Source organism: Filicampus tigris, chromosome 1 (assembly GCF_054856515.1).
Source record: "Filicampus tigris isolate MCC_2025a chromosome 1, RoL_Ftig_1.0, whole genome shotgun sequence".
Classification (NCBI taxonomy): domain Eukaryota; kingdom Metazoa; phylum Chordata; class Actinopteri; order Syngnathiformes; family Syngnathidae; genus Filicampus; species Filicampus tigris.
The window spans coordinates 3,388,510-3,402,803 of record NC_141217.1 but is presented as its reverse complement, the minus strand read 5'-3'; the positions used below and the strand labels follow the sequence as shown (position 1 = coordinate 3,402,803).

General features: G+C 42.5%; 1 protein-coding gene across 2 annotated transcripts; it reads left to right on the top strand.

The window, feature by feature from the left end:
• Positions 1-3,064: 3,064 nt before the first annotated feature.
• On the top strand, positions 3,065-14,284 carry ppardb (peroxisome proliferator-activated receptor delta b). Of its 2 annotated transcripts, none has more exons than XM_086047815.1 (8): positions 3,065-3,461; positions 6,392-6,761; positions 6,855-7,006; positions 7,087-7,225; positions 11,906-12,108; positions 12,786-12,992; positions 13,083-13,326; positions 13,394-14,284. In XM_086047815.1, exons 2-8 carry the CDS (start codon positions 6,455-6,457, stop codon positions 13,639-13,641), a joined length of 1,500 nt encoding a protein of 499 aa, XP_085903941.1. In that variant the 5' UTR covers positions 3,065-3,461; positions 6,392-6,454; the 3' UTR covers positions 13,642-14,284. The 2 variants fall into 2 exon arrangements, with proteins under 2 accessions (XP_085903941.1, XP_085903933.1); XM_086047807.1 differs by having other exon boundaries at positions 6,852-7,006.
• The last annotated feature ends 10 nt before the right edge of the window (positions 14,285-14,294 follow it).

Below are 14,294 nucleotides of genomic sequence, written 5' to 3'. Positions count from 1 at the left end.
TCTTCCATATGCATATTCTTCACAAAATGCTACAAAGTTCTTGACTTGTATCTGTTCTTTGTAATTTCAGTCGCATGATGTCGCATGTTTTATGAGCGCTATTTAACAAACATGGAACAAATACACTGCAAATAAATGTTAATGGTTAATACACTGAGTGTTCTGCCCTCGTTGCTTTTTGGGGCTCATTACAGGTATAAAGATCAGATTTTCTTTAATTTTTAATCAGCCTATTGTATGAGCCCATATGTGGCCTGTTTTCCATCTCTCCCTGCCTGCAACACACCTGATTCAAATGATCTGCTCATCAGCAAGCTTTGGCCAAGCCTGATATCAATTTTGATCATTTGAATCAGGTGTGTTGCAGGCAGGGAGAGATGGAAAATAGGCCGGATAGGGGCTCTTGAGGACTGGATTTGAGCACCCCTGTTCTATAAGGACTTATTGCACAAACACAAATGTTTCATCTCCCATCGAGAGTTTTGTATATTGTATTGTCTGAATAAAGATATATAAAAAAACGTTTTGCTTCCATCTTTGTGCTACGGATACTCGAAGGAGGCAAACGTATAGTTCCTAAGCTTCATGACTACTGCATGTGTAACAACACACAATGCACTTACATGACGTTTTTTTTGCACCTCTGCTGAAGAAACTTGGTAGGATTGCGACGAGTGGTCTCTTTGGGGCACCGTTGTGTATGTGTTTCAAAACGCACATGCTTCCATCTTAGGTCATTGCATTCTATTAGTTCACCACTAGATGGCACTGAATTCTACACAATGCAGAAGTAGTTTAACATATTTACATTAGCAATATTGTAAATTAGTCAGTTTCAAAAGACAGTTAGTCATACAGGGGTTTGTCCAGTAAGATACAATGGTTCGTGGTCACAATCAGTACGCAATAAAGTATGAAAAATACGTCACCACTAAAAGACATGTTCACTTACCACTATACTAACTTTTAAATGGCGTAAAAGTGTTTTATGTGTCACTTTAAAGTAAAGTTTTCGGTGTAATTATGACTTTACCACTGCCTTCCGGAATGGTAGTGATCGACATGCTGTATACGGCACGTTCTGACATAGGTACACATTCAGGTGACATCGTCGCTGTAAGAATGCAACTCCATTGTTAACTGAGCCCTGTAATGTGTAACAGATTACATTTGGAAAGTAACTTGCCCATTACTGTTTAAGGCCGTGTCTCAAGGTTTGCCCTCAGCGAATATTTGCAAGTGTGTGCACATGTAGCGAATGTTTTATCATCGGGGTTCGTTGAAGGTCGCCCAGAGGTTTGGCACCAATTTTAATGGTTGCAAAGCTTTTCTTGTCGCAAAAAGCTTTTGAAGTTGTTCAAAATTTGATGGCAACAAGAAAACCTGTTTGAGAATATCTGGCAAGTGTCTTTACAATTGTTTGCAACATCATGCAAAAATCAAACAATTCAATATAATTAAAATGAGGCAAAATTTGGCTGTTTTTCCTGCTTTGACTCATTTTACTTACTTACTTTCTTTTTGTCCTCCGTGCTGCACTCTCTCTCCTCTCTTGACCCATCCGTGTGCTCAGTAGTGTTGGGTCGTTCTCGAACGATTCGTTCAAAAAGAAAGAATCTTTTCAGTGAACGTGAGTGAATGGATCACTTCAAGTGTTTCGTGTATATATATATATATATATATATATATATATATATATATATATATATATATATATATATATATATATATATATATATATATATATATATATATATATATATATATATATATATATATATATATACATTGTTACTAAAGGTACAATCCTGGTGAATTCAAATGCTTCCTAATTCTTGTGCAAACCAAAATAAAGTGACCATTACAATAAATGTATGGGGTTTTTTTCTTCAAATTTGTCTTATTTTTCCTACATCTTCTTCTACTTCTTCTGTCGTTTAGCGGTCAGCAAATAACTTTTGATGCATTACTGCCACCTTCTGAAATAGAGTGTGGGCCTCAAAATACCATTTCACAACCTCCTAACCCTATTTGTTCTAAAGATAAAAATAAAAATGTAAAACTGAACTCACAAGAACTTCTCTGTAAAACTCTCTGTAATCAAAGCTACTTTATAACTCCTTAGTCAGGATGAGTAACTCATCTCTCATCATTCTCTCTTTGGTACATACCGCCACCTGCTGTACATACTGTATACAGTCAATGCAGTCTGGGTTGCGTTTCCATCTCTCATCAGCAAAACCGCCCGTCAATGATGGACTCTGATGTCCGTTCGGACTTGACCAGGTTAGTTAAGATTACACAGGACGTAAATCCACTTCCGTCTGTGCTTAGTATTTTTTTTCTTTTTTTTTAGATTTGTTTTATAAAGTTTCCCATCTATTGTGTAACAGCAAAACGGGCGTTCATCAGTGATGGACAGATGGACTATTCCGTCGGTCAGACAGAAATGCCCACCTCTGCAAACTGCATTGACTTTATACGTAATCACTTCACGAGAGTAGTTCAATTCGCATTCATTCTGACTGTAGCATAAGAGCGGCGTCCCCATTTTTCCATTCTCTGAAGACAAATGCTTGGCATGAAAAACTCATTTCATAGGCAGGATTTTCAAGAAAAACTGAGCATTGTGAGGATAGGTCGAACAACACTAGTCCCGTCTGGCTTGTTTCAACCCGGAAATTGATTTTTTTTTCAGCACTTCCAGAGCATAATACAATTAATAGAAACAACTACAGTACACAACGCCAACTGTTAACAGTTCTGAGGAGCAAAGCTCAAAAGAGGGGATGGATTACAGTGAAGTTTTTGACCGTGAAAAAATATTTTTTACATTTTAATTTCAGTCTGTTTTTTATATTGAAATTTTTTCAGCACTACTACTTTTACTTTTTTTACACAAGTGTCTGTACGTGCACTACGTTTGCTATTTTTTTCTTTTTAAAGTATAATTAAGATTGTGCCAAGTAGGATTGTTGTTGTTGTTGTTGTTGTTGTTGTTTGAGGACAGCGGTGTCCTGTCACGTGACGTCACGTGACGTCACGTGCTGGGCAGTACTTAGACATGAGTGGGTAAAGCGAAGCAAAGCTGGAAACAACAAGAGGGGACTGTCGTTGGGGGATTATTGCTTAACTTGGTTTAGACACACCGGCGATGTGGTTGCCTGTCAAGGTGTCTCCTTTGGGACTCCCCGTGTCGGGTCAACATGAACGCTTTCCGAATGATGAAGAAAGGACCCAGTCATTGTTGAGTTCTGCGCTAGCCGTGTGACGTTAGCTAGCGCGCAGCTAGTAACTCCTGCTGCGGCTGGCGGCTTCACACAACTTGTCAACAGCCGAGGCGATCGATCGATTTTCCCAGGCGCAAATCGGAAGCGTGTTTGACACGCGCCCGCTGTGCAGCCGTGCCGCGGTTTGTCGCTGCGCCGACGGCCATCGAATCAGCAGCACTTTACAGAGAGGTAAGTGGTGTTGGCAGGTCAGCGTTTAAAGGCACCCACGGGAATGTGGGTCAGCCACGCTAACACAGTTGTGCCTATCAAGGTTAGAAGCTAACTAGCTAAGTTAGCATGTCGTGTTGAAGTCTTCAACGGTCCTCTAAGCGCCGCGAAATTAATATAGTACACTGGTGGTGTACTTTATTGGACTGCTCAAATGCTGGAGACCGTTGCCTAACCCAATACTAACGTATCGAAATAGCGTCAACGGGTTTTGCTTACAGTCGGTCGCGGGCAAGTGCGTTTGTTAGGAAAGACATTTCCACCGCGTAATATCCCTTGTTTGTTTTTTTTTCATGTAAGTAAGTAAATCAGTTCCAGTAGGCATAAGTTGAGGTTTGTTTTGTGAAAAAGAGACAAAACTACGTTACATAGGTTTATTTCACTAGGGGGCGTCGGAGAAGCCAACCCGCAGCCCCCTCTCAAAAAGACCCCAAACCCACCCTCCTTTCTGCCTCCTGTGAGCAACACAGCAGCTCAGTGTGTACACAGTGCATGCACCATGTCCCCTTGTACACGGTGCACCCTTGCATGAAAGCCAAGCAAACAACAATGCAGATGGTTCCAGACACACGTCCACAAGGTTCGGCGATAGCAGAGAACAGAGTGAACTTCCCACCCACGATTCATCCTGTTCCTGTGTTTTTCTTGCTGATCTGGACTTTTGTTGGCACAGCTCACAATTATTTCAAGTCAATTGAATTTTATTTGCTTGTAGTCTCCAAAAAAAAAAGCAAGGCTATACTCGTAAGAAGGGCCCGACTGACTAGTCAAAGTAATAATCGTACTGAGTTTTGCCGATTATACACCAATATAATCATACTTGAAACAACAAATGCTGTTCAGTAAGTATGTGCAGGAAGTAAAGGACCTGTATGGCATACAGAACGTTATTCCTTGTGAATTACATCTTTCTCCATCCTCTCAAATGCCCATAAATACACAATGTCTTAATGGACATAACTTAGTTTTGGGGCTGGAAGGGATTCATTGCATTTCCATTTATTTCAATGGGAAACATTACCTCGATTTATGAAAGTTTCTGGTTACAAACAGGCTCACGGAACCAAATGGGTTCGTAGCTTGAGATCCTGCTGTGTATGTGTGTATGTATGTATCTATATATCTATATCTATTAGTGATGCATGATATGAAACCTTTCAACCGACAGAGATAACCTATAATTCCCTGATTCGTATGGCTAACGCGATAATCAATAAAAATGGTTATAATACAAATATCTGTTGTTGCGGCTTAAAAGAATAAAAGATTTCGATACCGCTTCTTAATGTAGTGGGATCAGAGGATAATACAAAAAACTGGTCGACAAGACTATACAGTCGCATGTTTTGCTCCTTTCTGAACTCTTGTCACTTCAGACAGTGAGGCGATGAGCAATCTCAAAAGCTCTGATGCATATAGTACCTATTAATAAAGTTGGTCATGTTTTGTCATCACTCCACTAATGTTTATATGACAAAGCAATGAAATGGTACAAAATGAGCACTGTAGAGGTTTCTGCGCGCGTGTGCGTGAGACTCCCATAGAAGCAAACAAGTTGACAGACAGGAGAGGGATGTTGATCATGATGTATGTAAACAAACGTATAAGATAATTTATCGAGTCCCAATAAAATTATCGTGTCCTTTTTTTCTAATTTGATCTCGTGACAGGCCTATGTGAAAACATCTTCAAGCACCAAAATGAAACCAAAAGATTACAAACATCACATATTTTTTTTCCAAACATCGAGCCGATAAATATCGGACACCCTAATGTCTGTCTGTCTGTCTGTCTGTCTGTCTTTATACAAATATAAATTCTTCAGCAAAAACGCAAATAAACATTCATTATGTTTTCCACAACAAATGGGGAACTGGCGGGAAAAAATCCTGGAAAAGAACAGAAAATGCCCAAAATATGAAAAAAAATAAATACTGGGAACAAAACTGAATATTCAAATCGGCGGGTGCCGAACTGCTAGTATGCAGGTCGGCATTTTGAAGTTGCAATATCACCATTCGCCACTAGACGGCAGGCAGGCTTAGTTGCATTTACACCAGCTCTTACACATATTTTTTGTGGATTTGTAATGATGTGCAGGACAAACATAGAACCTCAATACTATTACAATTTTGAGTGAATTGATTTTTGTGAAGAATGCACAAAATTTGCTGTTTTGATATTCAGCAGTTTTTTGCTGTCCTTGAATGTTAATTTTTATGCAAAAAGGCCCTTTGCCCTGGAAAAAGTATATAGTGTATATAGTTATTTTGTTGTTTGCTTCAAACACTTATTTGTTGAATTAGGATAGTGGACATTTTAAACATGCCTTTAGAAATGTATTATGGAAAATGACGAATATTAAGAGCAAATATGTATTTTGCCATTTTTAAGATAGCATTTTTGTCATACATCAAATTGGGAATAGTTAGTCTGCGGCCCTATGTGGCCCCCTCTAGCATCCCTGCGCTATAATGTTTCTGACAGAAGTTTTTTTTTTAATTATGAAAATTCAGATAAATTGTTGAGGAAGTGACTTTCTACAGGTTGGCGGTTCTCTTCACATACCATTACATCTTTATTTTTGTAGTATAATGAGTCTCTTTGCAGTATGGCACTAACAATCCATAGTTTTAGGCACATGCGTCTGAATGCCTTCGACAGTCCCAATTTGCTTTCGTAAATGTGGGGCATTACGTACTGTACATCCATTGTGGTGTAGGCGAATTAGTTCTGCAATGAAAAGGGGAAAAAATTAATAATGGCGAGTATTACGAGTCCAACAATAAAGTACTGTGATATTTCTGTTTGGACTGCTACAGTACATAGAGGTACATTGTTGTCCTTGAAGTGTACAGAAATCTGCATGTAATCCACAATCAATTTCTCAGCTAGTGGACCATGATGGCAACGTGACAGGAGTGAGGCCCGCCGAGTGCACTTCAAAAGGAAACATGGAGAGCTTACAGCAATCTGCTCCCGAGCAGCACGGCAGGGTCAACGGCTACTGCCAGCCAAGTTCACCCGAGGATGCGGCTGATGTGAAGTGGCCTGCACCCCAGGGGGAATCCCCGGGCTCAGATAGCTGCGGGGCTGCGAGTGCATCGGAACAAGCGGACCTGGATGAACCCAAAGGCCCTGAGAGCGACGTTGAGGTCAAGGAGGAGCTGGAGGATGCCTCCTCTCAGCGAGGCGAGCGGGAGAGAAGAGAGAGTGCAGATGAAGAAAACAATCACAGCAGTGCAGCATCAAGCTACACCGGTGAGAGCTCCCCTCCTCTCCCCTCAAGCTCTTGTTACCTTTTCAGTGGATATGCAGAGCCGTGCTATTTATTGGTGCTTTCCCCCGAAGCAGACCTTTCCCACACGCCGTCACCATCGCTATCCGAGCAGCTGCGTCTGGGCCGTGAGGACAGCACAACCCCTGGTATCAGCGTGGAGTGTAAGGTCTGTGGGGACAAGGCGTCGGGCTTCCACTACGGCGTACATGCCTGTGAGGGTTGTAAGGTAATGCCGCTTGTGTGTATCTTCCTTTCAAAAGCACAAAGCACTCTAGTGTGAGTGTCTTGTGTTCTTTCCCACCCTAGGGCTTTTTCAGACGAACTGTGCGCATGAAATTGGAATACGATCGCTGTGAGCGTTCCTGCAAAATTCAGAAGAAGAATCGCAACAAGTGCCAATATTGTCGTTTCCAGAAGTGCCTTTCTTTGGGAATGTCTCATGATGGTGAGTAAGAAAGGTATTTTACTTCATAGATTAGGATTCATACTGTAGATAATGCAGCGCTATGGGGGGGCAAAAACCACTGCATGGATTGTAGGTCGCTCCAAAGCCCGGGCAATTGCAGACGGTTGCGTCAGGAAGGGTATCCGACTTCAAATTTGGAGTATTTATCCAAAGAATTCTATACCGGGGCATCGTTAATCTGCAGGGCACCGGTGGAAATTCAGCGACTGTGGTTGGAAGATGAAGGACAGGTGCAAAGCGGGTTCATAGGCAGAAAGAGAAGAGGAAAGTACAGAGCCTAGACCTGAAAGTGGTGAATTTGAATGTCATTATGACAGGAAAATCTAGGGAATTGTTGACATGACGATTAGGAGAAAGTTAGATATATAGTGTGTCCAGGAGACCAAGGCAATAAGACATGAAGCTTAGTGGCAGGATTCAAATTAGTTTACCATGGACATGGCATAGATGGGAAGAGAAATGGAGTAGGGGATCATAAAGGAATTATCCGGCCGGGATGTTCCATTTTTCACTCACAAGATTAATTTTTACCTTTTTTTTTTTTTTTTAATCAGGAAAATGATATTAGCGTGCATTTTCAATTGTATCAATTTTCTTTAAAGAAATGAAAGAAAACAACTTTAAAACCGCCCATCGGAAATGAGCAATATTGCTACGCCACCCTCCCTCCATGTCTTGGTGGGAGTCAGGTGAGGGACCGGGGATTATTTGTTACATATACATTGCAAATATTGTCAAAAATAGCAGGGACCAAGCGGTCCCAAAATGGATGTGGGCAGCTTTACTTAGGCCCACTTCAACCTCTGAAAACCTGATTAACTTTTGCATAGCTGACCTAAAAGAGCAAGTAATGATCAGCCTATGTGCAGCTGAGGTGCAGTTCCTGTCACATCTGCCGTTTCATTTCATAAGTCACAATAATACTCTAACACAGGAGTCGGTAACCTTTAACACTCAAAGAGCCATTTCGATCTGGTTTCCACGGAAAAGAAAACACTGGTAACCGCAAACACTTTTTGACATTAACCTCCAAAAAGCGCCAGCTTGTTTGAGTTCCCAGGCACTGCTTCGTTCAAGCTGTATAACACCTTACATTGCTATTGCACATTCACGTCTAAATAATATTACCTACAAATACATTGTATCAGTAATTTGACGCTTGAATTGAGTAAAAGAGTACAAAAACCAACCTAACCAAACCGGCGATATCCGAGTCCTTCAAAGTCTGCGGTAATGTGAAGCTCCCATCATGCCCCCACCCTTTGAAACGTCACACTAGGGCTGGGCGATATGACCTCAAATCAATATCACAATAAATTGGGCAGTTTTACCTCGATAACGACAAATGCATGATAAATTCCCCTTGTGGACCACTGTATATTTATGCCATCTGAAAATAACTGCAGGAAATGCAAATTAATTGCTTTTTTGTTGATTTTATTGACCAACTTGCACACTTCAATGAAATATAAAAGTATGAAAATCCCTTGTAACCATTCAAGTATAAACATTCATAATAGCTTGCATGACTTCAACAATGTCACATGGCGGTAATGTCTTTGTGGAGGTAATGTTTTTTGTAAACAAATATAAATAATGCCATGTGTAAAGGAGGTAGTGTGGCTGTGTAAACAAAATGATCCAATTAAAAAAATGTCAGTCCAACACTAATAAACAATTGCAAATATCTACTGCCAAATGAAAGGTAAACAATGTTCTACATCTTTTCAACAAATATTTTAAATAGTGTCATGGCCCATGTGCAAAAATGACAGTGGAACACTGATGGTTAAAAGCAAGAGGGGCTTAACTTGTTGTGATGGCGACAGGGTTCCCTTCTTTGATGTCCCATACAGACAGCATCAGTTTCGGGCCCTGTGCGATCATCTCTCCTGCTTTATCATCAGGGAAAAATGCTGTCTTGATCACCATGGTGCGCAGTTGCCACTTGTCATCTAATGCACAGTCAGGCTCATATCGGGCTCCGTGGTGCGACTTGACCACAGGTCGGATGTAGCTGCAAAATCCTTGACACGTCTAAGTTCGGCAGCGACCTTCTCCCTCTTAGTGTTGTCCATACTGGGAAGCAGTGTTTGCGAAAATATTTTCGCGATGGTATGGTGTACGTGCTGTAGGTGGTGGAAAAGGTTGGACGTGTTTGTTCATCATCTTTGTGGAACCCAAATACTTTCAAACGACAGATGCCGAATTTCTTTTCGCGACAAGCACAACAGGATCACCTCAACTAACGTTACTTCGTCTTCAGCTGTGTCAGCCGCTTCATTTGAACCATCAGCCATTTCCTCATCCTCTATTTCTCTTCATGTTCAGACTGGATGGGTGGAGTCACGTGACTACTCACGCTGTACTCCGTCTTAAAGGGGAATGAACATAGCCTGCACACAGTCAAAACAGACAAAAAACACTTTTAGTTTCTTTATTTTATTAAAACACCCAATTTACCGACATGGGCAAAATGACGTTGGTTATTGTAGTAAATTTCGGTCAAGGTAAATTTACTGGGTTTATCGCCCAGGCCTACATCACACCACCAAACATACCTGCCCAATCCAATCCAATCCACTGCTGTACAATGCATCTTCATTTTGGCTACAGCTCCTTCACACAACGCCTTCTTTCAGGTTCAAAGCCATGTGTGATGCAGCAAATAAAACAATGATCCAACTAACCGCGTCTAGAGGCGGACCATTAGAATCGATTTGTGATTAAAAAAAAATGAATTTGACAATATTTGGGCTTCCGAGATTTTCAGCCGACAGTGACTATATAATTTTATTTTTAAATTTCGAGGTCACAATAATCTTACAATTGACAACCAAAATTAAAGAAACAAACACAACTAAAATACTTTGCTCAGATATTGTGCAATTTGGTGGCGCTGGGCTTTCCGATCACGCCTGCTGACAAGTAAAGTGCTGCCAAACGTCTCTGAAGAAGGCGAATGGCCGAATGCATTGCTGATCACAGAAATTGTACAGAGTCTGAAGTAAGAAGTTAAAAATGTTGACTTACTAAGAAGACATGATGCACGTTTTTCAGACAAATAACATACACTTCAATCACACACTTATAATTTATTTTCCAAAACCACGCAGAGCCGCAACATAAGGATGAAAGAGCCGCATCGGCTCGATGCCCCCTGCTCTAACACAATGTTTTTCGGAGAGGCTTTTCCTAAACTGAATTGCTCATAGGTCGTTATATATTACAGAAGTCCACCTCTGTCTACGGGCTACTCCTTTCACTGCCTATCCGAAAAAATGAGGTTCTTGAAACGGCCACACTCGGCATCATCGCTGGAAGTCCAGTGCTCTCAATCTAAGTCCAACTTTGATATTTCGACAAGCTGACCTCCGGGGCTTGTCTCGCTGCGATTTATCCAAAATTGATGCACAATGGGCCGGCACACTTGCACCGCGACGCCGCCGCATCTCTGACGGGACAGAATTAGTGTTTATCCCGCTACGGCTGCATAGATGGCGGGCGATGGCAACGGGGAGGTCCGGAGAGGGTGACCGCAACACAACCTCCCGTGGATCACCGGCAAACATGTTCCAAAAAAAGCTGGCACAGGTGGCAAAACAGACGGAGAAATTTGAGGAATGCTCATCAAACACCTGTTTGTAACATCGCACAGGTGAACAGGCTAACTGGGAGCTGGTGGTGCCATGTTTGGTTATAAAAGGAGCTTCCCTGAATTGCTCAGTCATTCATTATGTAGCGTAAAATACTACAACGGAGGCCCCGGACTGTTGAACAGCTGAAGCTGTACATCAAGCTAGAGTGGGGAAAAAAATCCACCGACAAAGCTTCAACAATTAGTGTCCTCAGTTCCCAAACGTTTATTGAATGTTGTTCAAAGAAAAGGTGATGTAACACAGTGGTAAACATGACCCTGGCCCAACTTTTTTGGAACAAGTTGCAGCCATAAAATGGAATATATCAGGCAAGGCAGACTTGGGCTGTTTTAGAAGTATCTTTGAGCTTACCCTGTTTACACATTGTTTGTGTGTACTTTAATTTGTGTAATTTAACAAGTGCTTTCGTGCGGAGGCACAGACAGACATGCCTCTATGCATGTGTGTGGGTGTGTGTGGGGCTCTTACTGCCACATTTGAAATGAAATTTTATAGGTCACAAAATGACTAAATAATCCAAAGCTATAAATATCTTGTCAAATGGAGCAGTAATATCAAAATGTTATATTACACAATGTTCCGTTTTGTTTTTGGGGCGGTCAGAACGACAGTAAGAGCCACACATACACAGATAGGCTCTCTGTTGCACAGTTAGTGCTCTCCCTCTGAGCTGCAGCGCCTTAAATAGTGTTTGGAGCAACAAGGAGACTCAAATGATGTGTAAACACTCAGGGTAGGCCGAAAGATAGTTCTAAAAAAGCCTAAGTCTGCCTTGCCTGATACAAAGTTGCCTCACTGAGTTGAGAGAGCGACGGGCAGGTTAGCAATTGTGACACGTCCAAACTATGTAACTTAGCGATCTGCTAACTTTCAATATTGCACTTCAGCATAGTGTATGTCTGAATATTGTTGACTCTCTCATTATTCAGTAAGAAATGTGGGGGAAAAATCTAAATATAAAAAAAACAACAAAAAAAACCGAATGTTTGTCTTTGCTCAGCGATCAGATATGGCCGCATGCCTGAGGCAGAGAGGAAGAAACTGGTGGCGGGTCTGCTTGCAGAGGAGTTAAACCTCGGCAAACCGGGAGGCTCCGACTTGAAGACGCTTGCTAAGCAAGTCAACGCGGCCTACTTGAAGAATCTCAGTATGACCAAGAAGAGGGCCCGCAGTATCCTGACGGGAAAGACCAGCAGCACCTCAGTAATACTCTTGATTGTTCTAGCTATTGACCAGAATCTCTTATAGCGTGGTACCTCGAAGCTGGACCACGATCCGTTCAATGATGCCGATCCAACGTCATTCAAAACTACATTTTTAATAGAGGTCAATTGTTTGTGAAAGTGACTTGTAACCTGTGTAAGTGAATTGAGTTTGAGCTTGATCACGGAATGAATTCAACTTGTAAGTTATTCCAGACTGATCCCACCCTAAAAAATTTAACTTTACCGGCAATGTTGGAAGTAACATTTGAACATTATTGTCATACGAGCATAAGCTGAAGCGAACCAGCCTCACGCAGTCAAGTTAAGACACCCCCACACCAAACACTCTTTAGTCACGCTTCTCAATTGCAATGATGAATTTGAATGTGTAATAAACATATTAAATGTAAATTTGTAACACACACAGAACGCAAGTAGTGGCAAAAAGCTAACAAACTATGCATGATGGCTAAAATGAGGTCTGGTGGGGTGCGCTGACGCTTCGCGTGATATATTGACGATTTGACAGTTCCTATTCCAAAAATGCTTTGAACTTAGGGCCGTATTTTGCCACCCACCGCTTTGGTGGAATTCCAAACTGCAACTTTTCTGGCAGCGGATGGTCAAGGTATGGCAGCATCTTTATTGTCTCTTTCTCTCTTGTCGCGCCGTCAGCCATTTGTGATCTATGATGTGGACACGCTTTGGAAGGCCGAAAGCGGTTTAGTGTGGAGCCAGTTGCTTCCAGGTGCTCCTCTGACCAAGGAGATCGGGGTGCACGTGTTCTACCGCTGCCAGTGCACCACGGTGGAGACGGTGCGCGAGCTCACCGAGTTTGCCAAGAGCATTCCGGGGTTTGTCGACCTCTTCCTGAACGACCAGGTCAGTCGCGTCTTCACGCTTTGGCGACAGGTGACGCGAGGCCGTGGCAGAATGACGTCATCGGTGTGCATGCGTGTCTAATTGCTGCAGGTGACGTTGCTGAAGTACGGCGTGCATGAGGCTATTTTTGCCATGCTGCCATCTCTCATGAACAAAGATGGACTCCTGGTGGCCAACGGGAAAGGCTTTGTGACCAGAGAGTTCTTGCGTAGCCTAAGGAAGCCTTTCAGTGAGATCATGGAACCCAAGTTTGAGTTTGCCGTCAAGTTCAACGCTCTGGAGCTGGACGACAGTGACCTGGCCCTCTTTGTAGCCGCCATTATCCTGTGCGGAGGTGCGAAGCAAACTGCTGTGTGCTCCGTGTGCTTGCTCAACCGTGACTGACGCTCGTGTCTCTGCAGATCGTCCCGGCTTGATGAATGTGAAGCAGGTGGAGCAGAGCCAGGACAACATCCTGCAGGCCCTGGACCTCCACCTGCAGGCAAACCACTCGGACTCAGTCTACCTCTTCCCCAAGCTGCTACAGAAAATGGCCGATCTGCGCCAGCTGGTCACGGAGAATGCTCAGCTTGTGCAGAAGATCAAAAAGACAGAGTCGGAGACATCGCTGCACCCTCTTCTGCAGGAGATCTACAAAGACATGTATTAAACTGCTCTGAGCAATACTGTTACAGACTGAATACACACTTCTAAGAACAATACACTGTGTTCAGATCAACACTGTTCCAAGTGAGGTCATGGCTGTGCCCCAGCACACAAATTGCCATGTGTGCATCTGGAATAGGTCCCCCCTCATTTCCACAAAGGTCAGATCATGTAAGAGAACACATGTTTTGTTACCCAAGCTGCTCCCTGCTTTCCGAGGGAAACATTTCACGTTACATAGACTTACGCGGTGCTGTGGAGAAGAGCCATCGGTGTGGGCATGGTGCATTCTACAGATGCCAGTGTCTTTGGGTACAGTGATTGGACAAAGCTGACAACGCACAGGTTGCTTTTTGTTTACCCCCTTGTCTTCAGTCAGTGACCTCCAACTTGACCCTTGGGCTGTGTGGACCTCACTTGGTGCAGGTGCCTGTGCAATAGCTTATCCATTAGTTGCTGTGGTCAGCCAAGCCATCTACCCATATGCAATACACGTACACACGTGACCTGCACAAGTACAAGGGACACATCCTGTTTTGAGATCGACACATTATTTGGAATTTTTGTTCGGTTCTTCTTCCATGTAATTATGTCTAATTATTTGTAATTGTTGATTATATTTGTCAAACATGAACTTCATCACATCATCATATGTAC

Coding starts and splice junctions, on each gene's coding strand:
- ppardb (XM_086047807.1), top strand. CDS start 6,455: ATGGAGAGCTTACAGCAATCTGCTCCCGAGCAGCACGGCAGGGTCAAC. Junction 7,226..11,905: donor TTTGGGAATGTCTCATGATG/GTGAGTAAGAAA, acceptor GTCTTTGCTCAG/CGATCAGATATGGCCGCATG. Junction 12,109..12,785: donor GAAAGACCAGCAGCACCTCA/GTAATACTCTTG, acceptor TCGCGCCGTCAG/CCATTTGTGATCTATGATGT.